Source organism: Vidua macroura, chromosome Z (genome assembly GCF_024509145.1).
Source record: "Vidua macroura isolate BioBank_ID:100142 chromosome Z, ASM2450914v1, whole genome shotgun sequence".
Classification (NCBI taxonomy): domain Eukaryota; kingdom Metazoa; phylum Chordata; class Aves; order Passeriformes; family Viduidae; genus Vidua; species Vidua macroura.
This window is the reverse complement of record NC_071611.1, coordinates 70014236-70033203: the sequence shown is the minus strand read 5'-3', so window position 1 is coordinate 70033203 and position 18968 is coordinate 70014236. Positions and strand designations below refer to the sequence as shown.

At 33.4% G+C, this 18968-nt stretch overlaps 1 protein-coding gene across 2 annotated transcripts in view; it reads left to right on the top strand.

Moving 5' to 3' along the window:
- FBXL17 (F-box and leucine rich repeat protein 17) overlaps window positions 1–18968 on the top strand; it is a 278048-nt gene that overhangs the window by 176381 nt on the left and 82699 nt on the right. For both annotated transcript variants that reach the window (XM_054003150.1, XM_054003151.1), the window contains exon 7: window positions 6285–6361. In XM_054003150.1, the coding sequence (XP_053859125.1) occupies window positions 6285–6361 (77 nt within the window). The remainder of the gene's footprint in view (window positions 1–6284; window positions 6362–18968) is intronic.

The window sequence follows — 18968 nt, the reverse complement described above, 5'->3', positions numbered from 1 at the left end:
TTATGAGGGGTTCAGGGTAAGATTTTTTTTCCCTAGAAATTTATTTCTGTTAAATTATTTCTGTTATGGTATCTAGTTCCTCCAAGCCAGAAAGGAACTGCAGGCCACCTAGAATACTACTACACATGTAAAAATCAGATACTGTAATTACACAAATTTCTAAATTTCTCCTTTCTTGGTTTAATTGCTTGCTGGATTTATGTTAATTTGGGGTAAAAGGAGGCATTTAATTTTAGATAAGACTACTAATAAATATTTGAAAATAGATATTTATTGCTGAAAGACAGGGCATAATAGCTTAAGCAAAGAGCTGATTAATTTATCTGTGTAGCTCTCTGATTGGAGCTGGCATGCACCTGACTAGTAGCTCTAGACAAGAACAGAAGCGGACACTGTGGGACTTGGCTGCCCTCACCTTGCTTATTTATAAGCTCCAGCATGGAAAAAAAAAAAAAAAATACTGTCTGTTTTCCTGGGCTGTAAGTGGCAAATCTGTTTGGCAAACCTTATTTTAAATTACATTGATTTTTCTAAAGAATTCCTCCCTGCTAATCACAACTTAATAACCTCTCTAAGATAATTGCTGTTAACTTGTATAACTAGTGACGCTTTGCATATTGGCCCCAGACAAAAAGTGCATTTCAAATCCTGCTTGTGCTTTTTATTACAAGTCTTATCCTGTTTTGCTGTCTCTGTGATTAATATTGTTTCTTTTAGATGCAGTTATTGGTCTTGAAATTAAATATCATTTTAAAACATATATTTTGAATGTGATCCAAAAATGGCAGTAACAACTGTGCACAAGGGTAACTGAAAAACAAGTAAAAATCTACTTACTAGTATAAATATTAGAAAACAAATACATTGGAAGAGATCTATTGTTCATAATGCAAATAAAATGATCAATGAAAGAGAATCCTGAACCAAGAAGATGTATCCATCAGGGTATTAAATTCATCATTTATTGTTATGACGTTTTTCAAGGGTTTATAGATCTGTCAGTAAAATGTTAGTATTTTCACTGATTTAGCCTTCAAATTATTTTTTCCTAGTGCAGTGGGCCTCAGATTACATCAGTTTCTTAAGACTGTAGGTGCTTCTGTGGTCAGAGGTTTGGATTTGTTACAGGAGAGATTTGGTTATTATATTGCATTATTACCTCCCACTGGAATACTTAAGTCATCAAAACCAGTGGCTTTGAGTATTATTTCATGTGCAGCTAATTTTTTTCTGCCTGAATTTAATGCTTGAAATGCTAATTTTTGGGGAGCACAGTACATTTCTTCATGAGAGGTTTATGGTTTCCATGGCATTTTAGTTTTAGTTTTAGTTTTCTTGTTCTTTCCAAGCTCCCTCTTGCTTCCCAGTAGTGCTGTTGGTTATGATTTGAGAGGTAGTGAGGTGTTCACTTGACTGCTTAGAGACAAATGCAGTCAAATACCAGAGAGGACTTGCAAGCAGTCTGATGTTCATTTTGAACCTTACCAAGGTGGTATGTTAATGTTTTGGTGGTTTTATACCTCTTTGGTGGGTGAAGCTCACTCACTCCCTCAAATTGTAGACTCACAACCAGTAACTGGCAGCTCCAATTAGTTCCGCTCAGGGCTGAAGAGTCTCAGACTGTAACAAGGTCTCCCAGGACTACTTACAGCACAAATACTGTACTCATATTTTCTCATTAGTTCCTTTCAGTTGCCACAATACAATTTTCCAATGTTTTCAGATCTAGATCAGAAATATAATAGCTCTGTGTTTGTATACACACACACACACACGCACACAAAAGACATACACACACATATGTGCATATATATATATATATATATATATATATATATATATATAAATAAATACAATAATTTTTCCTAACTTAAGATAACTTATCTTACAGGTAGAAGCTTGCAGTTTACTTCATTAACCTTAAACTTTCACTCAGGGCAAAGAACGTAGGGCTCAATTGGCTAAGAGAAGAAAAATTGCAGGTTTCAGATTGCTTATTTTTTCTAGTCTGTTAGAATTTTGTTATTATTTTTAAGCTCTTTTTGGTTCTAAGAAATCATTACACATATTTATATGTATGAGTTATCAAAAATATGGGCCTAAATTTGAAGTTGCCAGTAGACATATCTATGTTTCAGTCATGCAGATTTGTGACTTTGGAAGAGACGTGTTGGCAGAGAAAGCTTTATACCAGTAACTCTTTGTAGACCTAAGTAATTTTTCATGTCTACGGACCAGGTGGGAAGAGCAGTATACACAACTATGTGTTAGTGGATAAATTTCTGTAGTTTCTGTAACCCAGATGGAGAGTTTTCTCCTGATAGCAATTGCTAAGTTGATCAACATTATAGTTGTGTTGTTTTTACCTTGAGATTTTTTTACTTTCAGAAGTAGAAGGACATCTTAAGAAATTGAGACCGTAAGAGTCTTAGGTTCATTAGTCTCTGAATGTCATGAATTTTGGGATGTTTTCAGCGTGGATATGTTCAACATCACAGTGCTCAGTTATCTTACATTTCCAGTTATCTTGCAAACTTCTGTAGTCTTGTAACTTTATTTTGAATTAACAATATGTAGGTACACTTTTAGTTATATTATTGATTTCATATTATGGTTTGATTGGCTGGTTTATGTCAAACCAGTTTGTGCTTTTTGCCTTTTTCTTGCTCCTGATTGCATAGTAAATTTCACAGTATGTGATACTAATTTCTTACTTTTAGAATCAAATGAAGTAAAACTGAATTGCCCAACAGTCTGTTAGACAACAGCACTCATGAACTATTGAGTAAGTCTAGGGAAAACTTGGTGTAAGCATTTATTGGGTAATATTTTCAGGTTTAATAAATAAGCAGTGTCTTCCTAAAATTTTTCATGTTCTCTGTTTTGATATTTTAATGTGTTACATAGTTCTAAATGATACTCATGTGCCAAGTAGGAAGTGAAAAGATTTAAACGTTGGCCAGCTCTCACCAAGACATGTGTATTAGCAAAGCTCTAACTGTAGTTTTATTTCTTTATTCCTTGGCTCATTTTTGGTACTAAGTTTATTTTGAGTGTAAAAATTTCTTTTCATTCTGGAAGATTGTTTATATTTTAATTCATTTAGTACAATTGATAAAAGCCTCCTCAGTAATGTTGGGTGAAGAGATTTAAGAAATTCTCTCAGCCTTAGCACAGATCTGTTGCCACCATGTCTATGTTAGGTCCCGGGCAGAGAGGGGTTAGTCCCCAAGTTTTATGAGACTGTTTTCTGATGTGCTCACTTCTGAAATTTGCCACAGCTTTAAATAATAACTTTTCTTCATTTTTTTACCAGCATAATGCTCACTTGTTGTTTTTTCTTTTTTTTTTTTTTTTTTTTCAAGTTAGGCTTTGTTGTCAAATTCAGCAACATCATAAATAGAAATACTTCCAAAGATAGATATGAAAATAATCTGACATCATTTTGATGGATTATTGCAACAGAATTAAGATGATCCTTGCTTTCTAGAAAAGGTTAATTTGATTTTTTTCTCTTAACCTTTTCCTTTGCTGTCATGTTTAACAAAGATTAAAAGGTAAAAGCAATAAATACACAACTACTCTTATTTTTCCTTATGTTGTAAAGAAGTCAGTTTTCACAAGCAATTACATATTGTGTGTCTGTCTATAGAGCAGAGGCAAATGAGGCCATATAAAGTGTTTCTCCTGTCTCTGAAGGTTGATTTACATGAGGATGATCTATAGAAAGGGTAATAGAAATTAAAACTGGAATTAGATGGACTTATGCAAGGTATAGAAAGCACACAAAAACACATAAATTCAATTCAATATTTTAGCTGTATATATAGTTTTTTCTCCAAACTAGATGTGCCATTACCTTGTTCTTCTAGATGTTAGATGATTTTCATATTTTCAAAAAACAGGAAGAAATGAGGCAGTCAAAGCACCATTTTAAAAACCTTTTTTCTTTTTGTATTTTGGTTTTTTTTCGTCTCTGTTTAATGAATATAGCTGAAGACTGTGAAGGTTTTCTTTTCCTAGTAGGAAAAAGTGAAGACTATTTCATTTAGACTCTAGGATGTCACTGAGAACAGGACTGGAATTACTCAAGCCACTTTAAAAAACCTTAACTCTTAGAGCTGGCACTATCTGGAAGTAATAAAGGATACATTTATAAGGGGGCCACACAGTCAAGTGCTTCTGCATTTGTGCAGATTATATGACTTTGACTCTGACTGATTGAAAAGGTGGGCATCTGAAGTTGTAGAGAAAATTAATTAGTCTTTTATGTCATCTTGACTGCCTTGTGGTGGTATTTTTAGACACTGATTGCTGTACTTCATTTTTGTTGTCTCTTAGTGGGTAAAGAAATAGCAAAAGTAATTTGAAAACCTTTAGATTAATTTCATATAATTTACAATATAGTTTTTAGGTTCAGAAATTTTGTCCAAGAGTAACAAGTGTTTCATAATATAATTTCTCTGCTAAATTATATATATGATAATAAAAGCTTCTTTTAACCTCAGTGTCCATTGGCTCTTTGATTATATCTTGTTTGCTGAAATGCCTTATGAAAATTATTCTAATTAAATACATTATAATGATTTTCCTTTTATTCATATTACCAGTAATAGCAATGAAATCTAATTGTTGTGAAGTATTTTTCTAGAATAATGAAAATATTTTCTCATGGTTTAGTTATCTTAATAAGCCAGTTAACAAAGATGAGTATACTCTTCAAAATCATGTCTGACAGGAACAGAAGAAATTTTTCATATATAAAAAGTGTGTTTATTGCTCTAAATCTTATCTTATTTTAGGAAAATATGTCGTTCTGAGGTTATCTTATACTAAAAAAGCATAGTCCTAGTGTAAATATTTATTTTCTTTGTGTATTCACGAGGTAAGATAACCTTTACCTAATGATAAGAATTGCAAAAAATTTCAAAATATCAGGCTCTCACAATTTACAAGGTTGAATATTTATAACAGTGTTAAAGAAACTGTGATTAAGGTACTCTGTCAGAGGTGTGCTGTTAATTAGTAGTATTTATTTTTCATTGTACTTTTTAGAAGAAGGAAGCAGGGAGAGGACAAATAGGTATAAGGGCTATTGTTCAGTTATTGCCTTACTGTAAGCTGTAAGAATTAGGTGGTTGCTTTTGAAGTCTAAAATTGCCAGCATGAACAGTTAAATCACATTAGGAGATAATCTATTGGAGGTGGTAAATGACAGAAAAAGGTCCTTGAGGATTTAGGTGTATCTTTGGAAAGTATGACAAATTCAGCAATATTTATTTTCTTAGAAATTGGCAAGTAATTTAATTTTGTGTACTGTTCAAGGGTTGATTTAAGTGTCAGAGTAAGTGATTGGGTAATTGACCTGAAAATTAAAGTCAAATATATTGGATCAGAAGAAATTCTTACAATTCATCTAATAAAATACACTTTTAAAAATGTATGAAATATAGAAAATAGCACAATAGTCATGCTATCTGATCTAATAAACAACTGATCTACATTAATAGGATTGAAAATGTATTTTATGATTCTGTGATTACTGAGGGATAGGTTATAAACACTGCACTTGGAAACATAGCACTGTAATATAGGCTTGGTCACAGGTACATAATAAGCTCCTATTTAATTTCATTAATTAATTCATATTAATTTTCTTGCTTAAAAAAATCAAAGAGCAAGAATAACATAAAACCCTCTGTGTTTCACTGCATATTCTTCACAGTTACGATAAGGCAAGTGAATGAGCTGTTTTCTCATATATACAAGTTTCTCCAGCAATGTGTTGGAACACCATGATCGTGTAGCATTTCATGACCTGATGAATGCTGACTCATACAGTAATCACTGAAGAAATACAAACATGAATTTAAAATTACAATTTCTTATATTTTGTCCTCCTTACAGTGCATTTATAGTTTTTCCCTTGAAGAAAGCTGTCAAAGCTTAAAATTTGCAACAGAAACTTTCCAAAGTAATAAAGAAATGGGAATTCACATTTGTGTAATTTTCCAATGTGCTTGTCTGTTTGCATTTCGAGCAACTCACATAGACTTCAGAGACTTAGGGGAATATCCATATAAACTCATTCAATTAAAAATAATATTTTTCTGTAGTGTAAATACATAGCCATATTAGTTTTCAGTGAAATGTATGGATCCATTTGCAAAATGAAGAAACTGAGATCCATTTTACAACTGAAGTACCTTTTACCTGTGGATTGTACTCTTGATATTTAAGAGTGATTTAGTATCTTATAACAGTAATTTTACTGTGTCTTCCAGATGTGTGGAGGTGATTGCCAGAGAGGGACGGAACCTGAAAGAACTGTATTTAGTATCCTGTAAGATCACAGACTATGGTATGTAATATACTTATATCTTTATTTTTTGTGAAGATTGAACCAGAGTTCACAGGGAGTGTTATCAAAAGTGTTGGGAATGTAGAGATAAGAATTTTCAAAACATTTATCCATAAAAATAGGAAATTTATAAAAAGTGTTTGACTTGCTTAAAAATATCTGTGGTTAGAAGTATGAAAGTCAGTGTGTATACATTTGCTGCAAAGTATCCTTATAGAATTGGCAGTTACTGGGCAGACTGAGTATTGTCCCCTTTGAACAGTCCTAGAGACCAGGAGAATATTTGAGAGAAAATCAAAAAATATATACCCACCACAGTGGCAATATATGTTTTTCTAGATGCTGTAAAAGCATAACTAGGCAAGCAAAAATGTGGATTGACCACCTGTTGTAGGCCATAAAATTGGAATGAGGTTGATGGTCCTTTAAAAATGCTGTTATGGTAAATAGAGAGGAGCATCTTAGAATTAAATGTCCTCTCTGACAGGCCACATAGAAGGACAGATTTTTTATTTAGAATAGGAAAAGTTCTAGTGCTTGTTTGGAAAGGCTGCTTTACTTTTTCAAATAAGATTCTGACCTTAAATAAGACAATTTTTTTTTGCCATAAGGCCAGTTTCTCAAATATCTATCTACCAATTAAATGCCTAAATTTCAGTAGGATTTACAAACTGTATATTTGAGATGTTAATTTCAGGCTTGCTGATTTTTTTTTAACTTTGTACTGCCTAGATTTTAATAAAGAATTACTATGTTAAAGTGATAAATTACCATTCCAGTGGTCACAAACTCATTCTTCTATTTTCCTCTTCAAATCCTGCACTTCACTGGGGTTTGTACTGTGCATTCAAGGGTGCGTTGTTCTGCAGAGTTCTGTTCACCTTATGTCCACAGTATTGGAACATGAGGCCACCATGCAGCTTGCTGCAGCTGCAGAGCTTGGAGCATGGCAGAGGAGAGGGAACATGGGCCTTTACTGCCCTTTCCTCTGGTGTGCTGTTGTTTGTACTTCCATGGGCAGAGCAGACGTTGTCAGAGTTGAAAATGGATTTTCTCAGCTCAACACCACTTGTCCAAGATGAATTTCTGAATTTGTGAAATGTCTTGTGGAAATTCAAGGAGTGAAATTGTCTGTAGAACACCAGACGATAATAATGAAGGTGCTTCTTGTCACTGCTGCAGGGCAGGAGGTGCAGGATAGGGTCTGAATGCAGACTTTGTCTCTTCTGTCTTTGTACTGCAGATCTAGGGCCCTACTCTTGTCCCTTCTGACTCTGACAACTCTTGTGGGAAGAGTTATCATGGGCATAGTGGAATCCATGTTTTGAGGATCAATAATTTCTCAAACTGATTTCACCCTTCATTCACTGCAGTTACTCAGAGGAAAATGTGATTTTTTTCCAAAAGTAGGGAAACAACTGAAAAACTAAAGCAAAGAAACCTAGGAGAGAGAAAACCTTGCTTATGAAAGAATAAAGAGAGAGAAAAGGAAGCGTCCATAGCTAGACAGAAGGCAGAAAAGGCGCGTTTCAGAGAAGGAATGAGTGGAGAATAAATGTAGCATTTGGCAGATGTAGCTCTATCCAGCCTCACATTCTCTTCTGTATACTAAGGGCCCATCTGTCACTATTGTGTTGTAATCTGCAGTCACTTAGCATCATTGCACTCAGTTACTGGGACTTTGAGAATATTTTCTGTTGATACTGTTTCTATTAAGCTTTACTATTCGCTTAAAAATTCAACTATTTTTTGCTGTTAAGGATCCAGTAAAACAGCTGAGGTACTGACTGATTTTGGACACATTATTGACTAGTTGTTCAGCATTATAATCTTCAGCATGTCTCAGCATGCCAACCTGACAAATACATTCTGTTTTTAATATCTGAGCTGAAAATGCAAAGCAAACTGTAACAAAGTAGAATTTATAAGCATAATTTATGATTTCTAAGGAAGCCAAGATTTTGCCTTAGATTAAAAATGTGATAGTAAGTGAACGTTTATTAGGTTAATAAGAGTGTTGCAGGGTTGAGCCAGGCATCACCCTTTTCACATTTATTTTCTGGCAATTCAGTTGAAGACTTTCTCACATTTGCTTTGGTGGCTGGTAAGTTAAAAAGTGAGCACCTTACAGTTTTTGCGAGCTCTGTTCATTTCTGAACCTCCTTTATTAAAAAAACCTGTCTCTCTTCTCAAGGAGAGAAGAGCAGCTGCAGTTCCCCAGAGGCTTTTGAAGCCCTCATGTCCTCAGTAGAGGAAATCAGCTGAGGAGCACATGCCTGACTTCTCAGGAAGCCTTTTAGGTGGCGTCCCATGGTCTTGCAAAGATTTAACAACTTCACTCACGTGGTTCTTCAGGCTCCATCAGAGAGTGTCTGAGGCTCTGTGAGGCTGTGACTGGGTGAGAGCACACCATCCTGTGCAACTGTGCTCTGTTTTTCATAATCCTGAGTTGTCCTTGCTTTGACAATTAAAATCTTGACACCAGGTTTGTACGGATGCAGGATTTTGAAAGCCCTCTTTGAAACTGTTCAGTGGCAGGTTTTTAATGCTACGAAAGTTAGAGGAATTTTGATGTCTGGGACAAGATCATAATTACTTAGTAACTCAACTGGGAAAAAAAATGTAATATTGCTAATTTCCAGAAAAAAATTTAACCATTTGATACATTAATTTATCAATAACAACTCATTAAATAAAGAAAATAATTACAGCAAAAACTATTACTGGTGCCCTTTATTTAACTCATTAAGGTATGTGTGAGGTAATTTCATGTCCTCTAGAGAAGGCTGTGAAGTGCGATCTTTGTCATTTTATTAATTTCCTTCTTTTGTTTTTCTAATTACTACAGAGGATAGATAGCATACAAAGCTACCAGGCAGACATGTTTGTTTTTTTTTTTTTATGTAATTAGTATTTTTAAAGTGCACTAAAATACTGCATTTTATTTGGAAGCCTAAAAGATTAAATAAAAAACACTACACTCTAATAATGTATCCATTGGCTGCATTCCTTTCTGACATTTTTCTGACCATAAAAATATTCTTTGTAGTATACAGAGAGATTAGGATTCAAACAGGAATTGAAGTATATATACATACTGAGAGCTGTTAACTGATGAGAAAAAAAAATTATTTATTTAATGTTACATTACAAAATGAATGATTTTGTATTTTTGTATACAAAAAATGTTTTGTTTACTTCTGAAAGAAATTATGTTATTATATCCTTTTTTAGATCTAGCATAATTTTCTCAAAATGTATTTTTAATTAATGATGTCTGTTGGAGTGTTGCACGCTAGGACATTGACAATTAGTTTAAAAGTTTCTTTAAATCCAACACATTTTTAAATGCTAAATAATCACTAGAACACATCTTGACTGTCAGGACAGACTGAATTACTATAATCTTCGAGATAAACACCTATTTGCCCAAGAGCACAGACAGTGAAGTTCAAGCTAAACATTAGTTCCTTTTGCCCTTTTGTTAGGCAATCATGAATTAAGCATGGATTGTCAGTATTATCTTTGAATTTCCTGTCTTTTGTTGATTTGTGTTGCAACCGTAACTTTACTTAAACTTAGTGGGTTTTGTATTTAAGCTTTTCCTAAGAACTGGTAAGGAAACGGGATTTTCTCAGCTGTGGGGAGACTGTATGTCAAATGAATTAGGTTGATGTGAAGATGCAGAGTGGTGAGCTAGGGCAGCAAGCACACACAGAATTGTGTAACTGTCTCTTCAATTTTATGCTCTAGTTCTGGGTTTTATTGATATCCTTAGTGCTGGGAATTTGTTTTAAGTAAATTATTACTTACCAAGTTTGTAATAGTGCAGAGTGCTACGCACTCTGAAACACAAAAGTGAGATTTTGTGTTCAAAGATAAAAAGGTTCGAAACTAGCCTGTGAAACAGGAGTAGATGTTTTAAGGGTCTGATCTTGCAGTAATGTTAAGTGCATATTTATTAAGAATTACTTTGCAACCACATTCTTTTTAGTAGTGAAAGATAAAAGTCTAATGCTTTACTTCCACTTTAGAAAAGCAGTCAGACTAGTGTTTTCTCTATAGCCGCAGAAAATAATTTCAAGGCAAGCTTTAAATAACAGGCAAGCTTTTTCCACTAACAGAACACAGGGGAGGGGAAAAAGCACATCCAAACACCACCACTCCAAAATATAAACTAAAGAAGTCACCTTTGAAAAATGTTTGAAAGGAAGTGTTCAAATCCAGCACATAGCACAGCTATGCCTTGCAAAATCACTGAAGAACTTTCTGAAAAGACAAAGTGCCCAAATAGTTATTTCTAGGAGTGCAGTTAGCGGAGTGCAGGGAATAAATTTGTCTCACAATGTTGTCTGTCAAGTAACCTGCAGAAGAGGACAGTTGGCTTCATAGTTGTCTTGTAAAATTTCCATTACCTAGTAGTTCTGGGTTTTGTGTAACTTAAAAAGTCTCTATATCTAGCTGTAAAGTAATTGCACAAACCTTTCCAGAAGAAATGCTTGGCACAAGGAGCTGAGATGAATTGTGGTCTTTTGCTGAAAACTCTAAGATTCTGAGTATTGAAAAAGAGCTCTCTAGATATGTAGCCTTTTTCTTTTCTAAAATGGGTACTATTCCTTTTTCATACTGCCTGTTTTCAACATTTAATGATGTATTTAGTGTCTGTGAAGACACATGGGGTTTTTTTAAAGGTTTTTCTTCTGCTAAGGGTGTTTGTTGAAGCAAAAAAATGAGTTTCAACAAACTATAATGGAATTATATAGTTTTTATATTAAAATGTTATAGATAAGGCATTAGCTGTCACAAGTAGAAGTCTGGAGGAATAAGATAGCATTTATACTGAATCAAGTCCAATTGTCACAAGAAAAAAACATAACTGTAACTTGCACTTATTCTTCGTAACTGGATTATGGATTCTTTTCTCAGAAGTGAGATACCACTAACAATGTTAAAATAGTTTCCCTAGATACTATTAAATTCTAATGTTTAAATATTTAGGATACATAAGCTTTCTATTTTAAAATAAAATATTTTAATTATCAAGGGATCAGGTTGTCCTACTGAGAGTTTCTTGCATTTTCTCTCCAATATTTAGCATTTGTCATGTAAATCATAAAGAATAAGCGTACTGTGGGTATTTTCTCAAAAAGAATGTTTAGCATCTGCTTCTCACGTGGATTAGCAAATCTCTCTAAGACTTAATCTCACAAAAACTTTCAGAATATTAGCTTTTTTGAATCTAGTTTTGAAACACCATGTCTTCTGTACAATATACCTCAGAAGGCAAATGCATTTTTGGGGAGATAAGAGCAGCATTTATGGATAGACGGAATGGACCAGGTGGTAAATACATTTCTGAGTTTTAAATATTTCATCCTCACCCATTACTGGTTTGCAATCTCTTTCTCAATTTATATAATTTAAATAAATACAGCTTTCTTTTTGTCTTTCAAAATTATTTTGAATTGTTGCTGTATTGAATCCCGAATTTCTCTTCTTCTCTGAATAAATCTTTCCCCTATTAAATTTTCCTATCCCGTATGTGGTTCTTTCTCTTCTGCACTCTTTTAGTGATGCAGTGAGAGCAAACAGTGACAACCATGTTTATGCTTGTACGTAAATGTACAGAAAATCTTTTAAGGACCAGGGCCTCTGTTACCTTCTTTAGTGGTGTTGTGTATATATATGTATATATGTATATTTGTGCTTCTATAAAATGGTGGTAATATATTACAGTACATAGTAGTATCTAACTACTATATATACATATATATTGCTTTCTTATAAACTTTTTCCTCTTTCTTTTCACAAAAACATTTTTCTCCTTAGGTTTTGTTCTGTTATTCAGAAACCTGAATTCACTGAAGTAAGTCAGACAGATTGTTGATGTTTAGTGCCAAATCTTGAGGTTCTTTGCTTGGTTTTAGTATTTGTTTTCTGTGCATAGATTGCAACTTTAACTCCAGTAGACTGTAAGAATTCAATTACCTGAAGAGTAAGTAGGTGGCAAGCAATCTGTACTGGTTGTTTGTATTAAAGATACTTACTTCCTTTCACAAAATCTAGCAGCTAGTAAAGGAGTTTTGTTTGCTTTTGGCATTAAAATGTTCATTTTTTCTGAATCCTGAAGCAAATATTTCCATAGAAACCCTGGTAATTATGAGGATCAGTGAAAGCTTATTATACAAGTAGAGGAGAGTTTCAGAGTTTTATGTAGTTTAACAAACCAACAGTACCTATTTTAACTTGCTACCTCTTCCTCCATTATAATGACATTACTGTTTATGTTGGAGTGTGCAGGGAGAAGTTGGGGTCTTTTCACAGATTTCAAAACCTCTGAAAATTTCCCTTCAGCTAGGAGGAAAAATTACAGTGTAGAGCTTTTGTAAGGACATTTAAATCTTGTTTGGTTATATATTTATTATTGTTTTTTCAGTTTGGAGTAGTTGCTCACATAGAGTCTTGCAGGTATTGACACCTAATTTTGTTTCCATAGGGGATCCTGTTGACATTGAAACCAAGAGACTTGTTAATGTGAGGAAAGATAGCTGTGTATTGATGTATTTTGGGAATGAAACCCTATCAGAGGACATCTTTTTTAGTTCTGTTAGGGACTTTTAGGAATGTTCAGGAGCAAATACAATACTTCAGTCACCTGTCTGTGGAAATCATTAATAAGGAAAAGTCAAATTAAAACTTTATAGAAAGTGATCCCTGAAGCAGAAAAGAGCTCTTGAACAATCCTGTCAGCACCATATATAATTCATAACTATCAAAACCCCAAATTTTCTTTTTGTGTAAGTTTTATCAGTATTCCCAATGTCACAAAAATGGCACGCAGTTTTCTTTAGAAGCTGATTTGAGATACCACTGTGTTTCTTTCACCCATACGGTGAAATAAATTACTGCAATAGCATATTTCTCAGATAATAGACAGTTGCAAATCCTTTGTCCTATGGTACATAATAAAGGATTTTCTGTATGAGCAATGGGATGAGACAAACTTCCAAACTATTTTTTGTCATCCTGGAAGGTGGGTTGTCCCCCTTAACCTGTACCCTTAAAAATAATGTAGTATAATAGCCAGATGGAGGAAGCTGGGTGTAGATTCACTTTTGAATTGTCAAGATGAACAGAGCGGAAGCCTATGATTTGTACACAGTTTGTTCCCAGTTGCTTGTTCTGACTGTGGAAAACAGAGATGTGTTGTACTTCAGGTTTGATTTGTCTTGTAGAGAGATCTACAGGTACTATTATTTTAATTTAAGCTTTTCTGTGGGAAATGTAGTGCTTTGCATTGTTACTTCAATTCTTTGGTGAGAAATTTGGCAGCAATTTATCAGTTATAATAAAAAGTTTAATTTTGTACTTTTTTATCACTAGAGAGAAGTGCTTAAGTTAATCTTCAGGGAAAATGCACCTCACTTCTGAGTTCCAAGACACATATTTCTGATACAACAAAAATTGAAATGGCCACAACATCTTCATGAACTGCCAGAAATACATTTTCAGGTTCTTGCTTTATTTACTGTGTTAGGAGACTTTAATATAATACCAGACTTCCATTTAACTCAAGATCTGGCTTCTGTTCTCTGGTGTTAATTGTATTTTCTTTTTTTGTGTGCTCTAAAAAAGTATCATATGGCTTAATTCCTCCAGTGCCCATGTTAACCCCTGTATTACAACCAGTGTGCTGGGTGGCTCTCCAGAGCTACTACACAGCTACTACTATTACAGAAGTAATATACGTAAACACTTGCCTTTGGAGCTCAAGACTGATTTAAAGTGCAAATAAATGATTACATGTAAGTTGTGCAATTATGATCATATTGTGAACATTAGGGCCATTGTTGTTGTTTTGGGTTTTTTTAAATTTTGATTTTGCCCCTCCAAAGACTACCAACAAAATGTATTGTCATTTTGTACTTTCATTTCAAACAGTATCTGTTACATCACACTGCTAGGAAGATTACCTGTTCTAAGAGAGCACTTGATTTGCAGTCAGAGGTAGATTTACTTAACAAAAACAATTGTGAAACTTTTTTTAGCATAAATTTATTTCTAGTTTGGATAGAATAATTTAATTTAAATATTTTAAATGTAATATTTTCTGATAAACACCAGTTACAACTCATATTAACACACTGTTGCTATAATCCAGTTTTATACTTAGTTCATTGTACTTCTGAATTTCTTTAAAATTGCCCCTAAGCCACAATGTTTGTTGAGTAGCTATTAACAATATACTTTTAAAAATCCATGTATTTGCTACATTTAAAGTTATTCATATGAGCACAGTATTAGTCTCAGAGGGATTATTTAACATTCCTTCTCATAATTCTAAATTTTAAAGCAGTATTTGTATTTTTCTCTGAGAGAAGCAGACCTGAAAAAGAAGAAAAAAAATTACCAAGTCTTTTTCCATTCAGTGGGTTATGATACAAAAGTCTTGTTAATATATGTAATTGTACAAGTAGAGAATTGCACCATATTTTAAAAGGACTGGTAGTTTGCAGATGCAATTTATTTCTTCTTAATTCTAGGAGCCAGTTTTATGATCCCCCTTTTTGCTGCACTATAAAACATATTTTACAAATTACATTTTAAAGTTAGTGTGTTTCTACAGTGTTACCTAAATAAAAGTGACTGTTTTCTTCAGCTGGCATCCAAAAGGGAGAAGCTCATTCACAGTTCTTAAACATAAAAACTGTTGTTTAAACTTAACAAGTAATAAAGTTGTTTCATCCTAACTGCTCAAACTAAATTAAATCTTTAAAAACATTCATTTCTTGGTGGAAGAATTTCCTTTCCATATTCTGTTTTGTATATTCTCTTGGTGTGTTGGATTCCAGTATTACTCAAATTACTCAAGAAAATCTAATTTTCACTGTAGTCTATCTGCCTGCCTTGAAAAATTCAAATAAAGTGCTTTGTAGACATACCACTAGTGTAGTTATTTTGAATAAATTTTTAAAAAAATATTGTAATGATTTCTGTAGTCTTCTGTAGTAGGATTTTGCTAAGGGAATGGATGCCTAGAAAAGAGATTTTTGTTCAAATGGATGAAAAAATAGTCATTAAGATATTGATGTAGTTGACTAGAATAAAAAGGGAACTAAATTACTAATGCCACAGCAACATGAAAAACACTGGTTTAGACCTTTATTTTTTTAATTAAAAAAATGAAATGTTTAATTTAAACAGTTCAGTGCTTAATGTGTTTAACAATTGGAAGGAGAATATGTATACAAATTCATACACATATGACTACATATCTGCCTTTTGACATATTTCTGAAGTCTCACTATGAATATGCATTAATAGATCTGTCATGTGTAAGTATTGGATTTGCCAAATACTGAAATACCAAGTAGTAGAGAGTGGATCATTCTTAATTTGTATTAGTTTGAAACATGAATTACAACTCAACAGCAAAATATGTAATAAAAAAATTTAATAACATGGGTTTTTATCAACTTGTCTAAGAACAGAGGATGCATCGAAAAAGCATTTTAATTTATTTAGTGAAATGTAATGAGTGGTACTTCCCCTCTGCATTCCTGTAATTGGGATTCTGGGTTAGCTTTATTATGACAAAGCATTTGATTTTTACATCTGTAATGAATTATACAAAGAGGTTCATGCTGTCTTTGTAGGCTGTAAACTCTTCACAGTGCAGAACAGAGTGTAGAAATTGTTCTGTTACCAGCAGAGAGAATATGATTCACTTCATAAATAATCAAGTAATCATTGTCCTTTCAAAAATTAATAAATTGACATAAAAATTATGTTTTGGTCAACTGTAAATGTTTGAAGAATTTTCTATAAAAAATTAGTCTCAAAGTAGCTTTTAAATTATGTATTTTAGTTTCTCATAAGTCAAGTGGGATCATTTTAGCTTTTGAAATGTCAAGTGCCTTTCCAGAACACTCAGACAGCAAGATTGCTTTATTTGCAGTTCTCTTTGGCTTGGTGCCCTCATCTCTTAATTTTAGGTATGCGTACTGAACAATATTTCTTCTAATTACAAGATGCCTAATACAGAAGAGTAGGAAAGGATATCCAGAAATGTTATATGCAAGATTGTTAGCACAAAGAGAATTGAATAAATATGGTTAAAGAGAATTCTTGAATAATGTAAGAAAACAATTGTAATATATCTGAAATTCTAAAAAATGTGAGGTTTGGGATATTCTGTTAATTTTTACATATTTTGTAATAGTTAAGTGAAATATATTCTATGATGTCAACCGGTTTAGATACTTTTTAAAAGAATACAAATATGGGAATGTTTAAATGTTATTATCTAGGCATAATAATCCAGAATATAAACTTAGAAAACTTTTCAGTAATCTGAAGACATTAATACATTTTTCTTGGGGGGCTGAGGGGGGGAGGCATTGCTGGTCAATGTTTTGTTGGGGTGTTTAAAACTCTTTTTAATAGAATGTATGATGCAATTCAATTATCTTTTGTGAACTCAGGAGCTCTAGGAACATGGTACTTTTGTTATGTATAGATATTAGAATGCAGATGAAATTGAAAATATTTTTTTCATACTGCCAAACTTTGAAAGCACTGAAATTATAGGTTCCATTTTGTGTAAGTAATTTTAATTTGAAGATATAGTAAAAGCATCCCCCTCTGCTTCAAGTATGAAATCAGGTACGTTCCTTGATTAAATCTGTATGTCTACATAACTAATAATTGTCTAGTGTTGAATTTATGCTTAAAAATGTGTGTTCTCTCAAATAGCTAATTAATTAAAGCATCTTGTTTTATCAGTATTTGAATTAATGCACCTTAAACAGGAGTATTTTCTCAATTTCATTGAAAAAGATTACTCTGCTGAAGTTTAGTGAGCAACCAGTAAACAAAAAAGTTGAGTATGAAATCATCATTGTCAAAGGTCTAGGTCTTGCATTAAAGCATTAGCCACACTATTAATTTGGTATAATCAATAAATCATAGAAATTTTGATTGAAGGAGACCTGTGTTGAGTCATTCAGTCCTGCCAGGCACCCAGGGTGGGGATGTCACGAGCCCTTGATCAGGTCCACTCCCTATGGCTCTGCCTGGATATTACTTAAAGACCTCCAGGGACAGAGGATCCACCATGTGTCTCTGGACATTTCATCAGTGCTTCATTTACACTGCTAAAGACTTTTGGGGTTTCCCTCTAATGCCCAACCTAAATCTCACAAGCTACACTGTAGTCATTGACCTTGTTACATCTTTTGGTAAGCTGTGAGTCAGCTTTGACTCCATCCTTTGCATAACTACCAATACAACTCAGATCTTACCACAGTATTGTATTTGTGAGAAAAAGAAAAGTATATTATTTTTGCATGTGAAACAAACCTGAAACTTAAAAGATAATTAGCAAGTGTTAGCAAATAAGAATACCTTTCTATTTCTTGGTTAGTCAACCAATAGCTCCTATTAGGAGTTCCTATTAGGAACTTCTTATGCTGCATATTTATCATACTGAAATTTTCCTTAGGCCACGCATACTTGTTTCACCATTATATTTTAACTTACTATTTAGAGAAAAAAAAAACAAATGCTTTCTGAATTAATTTTATTTGTTTTCTTTTTGCAGCTAACATTGTAATGCCATTAAAAATCAGTGACAGTGTTACGTTGCCTAAAGCTTTGTTTTAGACAGATGAGGGGATATGGGGAAAAAAAGTAAAACCTCTTTCTGGCTACTTGGATATTGCTACATTTGCATGTTGGTAAAACATGATTTCTTTAATTTTCATTTTGTTTTGAAATCAGGCACAATGAAGAAAGTTCATGAATATTTGATCAGCAGTGAGTGCTCCAACATCCTAACCTGCCAGTTTTGCTGGTACCATGTCTGTTATGAAAAGTGGAATCAAGGAGACGTGTAGCATTTAACTGTGGCTGACTAGTAAAAGGATAATATAGCATAATTAACTATAACCAGTTGTTGGTCTGGTGCACCAAATCCCAAATATATGTACTGTACATCTCCTATGTTCCTCTAACTTTTCATTTGAATCTCTGCTATTTCCCTAAAAGCATGTACCATGTTTTTACCAGTGAAGTGGAAAACACCAGTAGAATGTAATCTTTATGGTTAGTCTCTACTTGGCTCTTTTTCGCTTCTTCCACCACCATAGAACTTTGTTATCTGACTTGGTGTACCAGTTTTTCTTGATTGATGTTAAAGAGGAACAGAAGTACTCTAAGTGATTGGAAGCTATTTTCAAACCCTTGGGGAGTTGTAGCCAGAACTAATGATGTCTTAAAGTGGCCCTGCTGTACCTACATTTTAGAGACTCAGACAGAGGAACATGGAATTGCTGACTGGAAACATGGTATCCTTCAGGATTTTTAATAGGCCAGGCAGAATGATGACAGTATAAATGAAAAACATTTGAAGCTATGTTTTTCAGGAAAAATGAGCTCAGTAACATATTCAAAATTTCACTGCCTGTTCTTTGATTTGTGCATTTTAGTTAGATCACATTCATGAGTCAGAATTGCGGTGGTGGGTGTGTTTTGTGTTGGGTTTGGTGACACTGGAGCCTATGAGTAGTTCTTTTAGGTCATGTACTATAATAACTCATGAAGGACT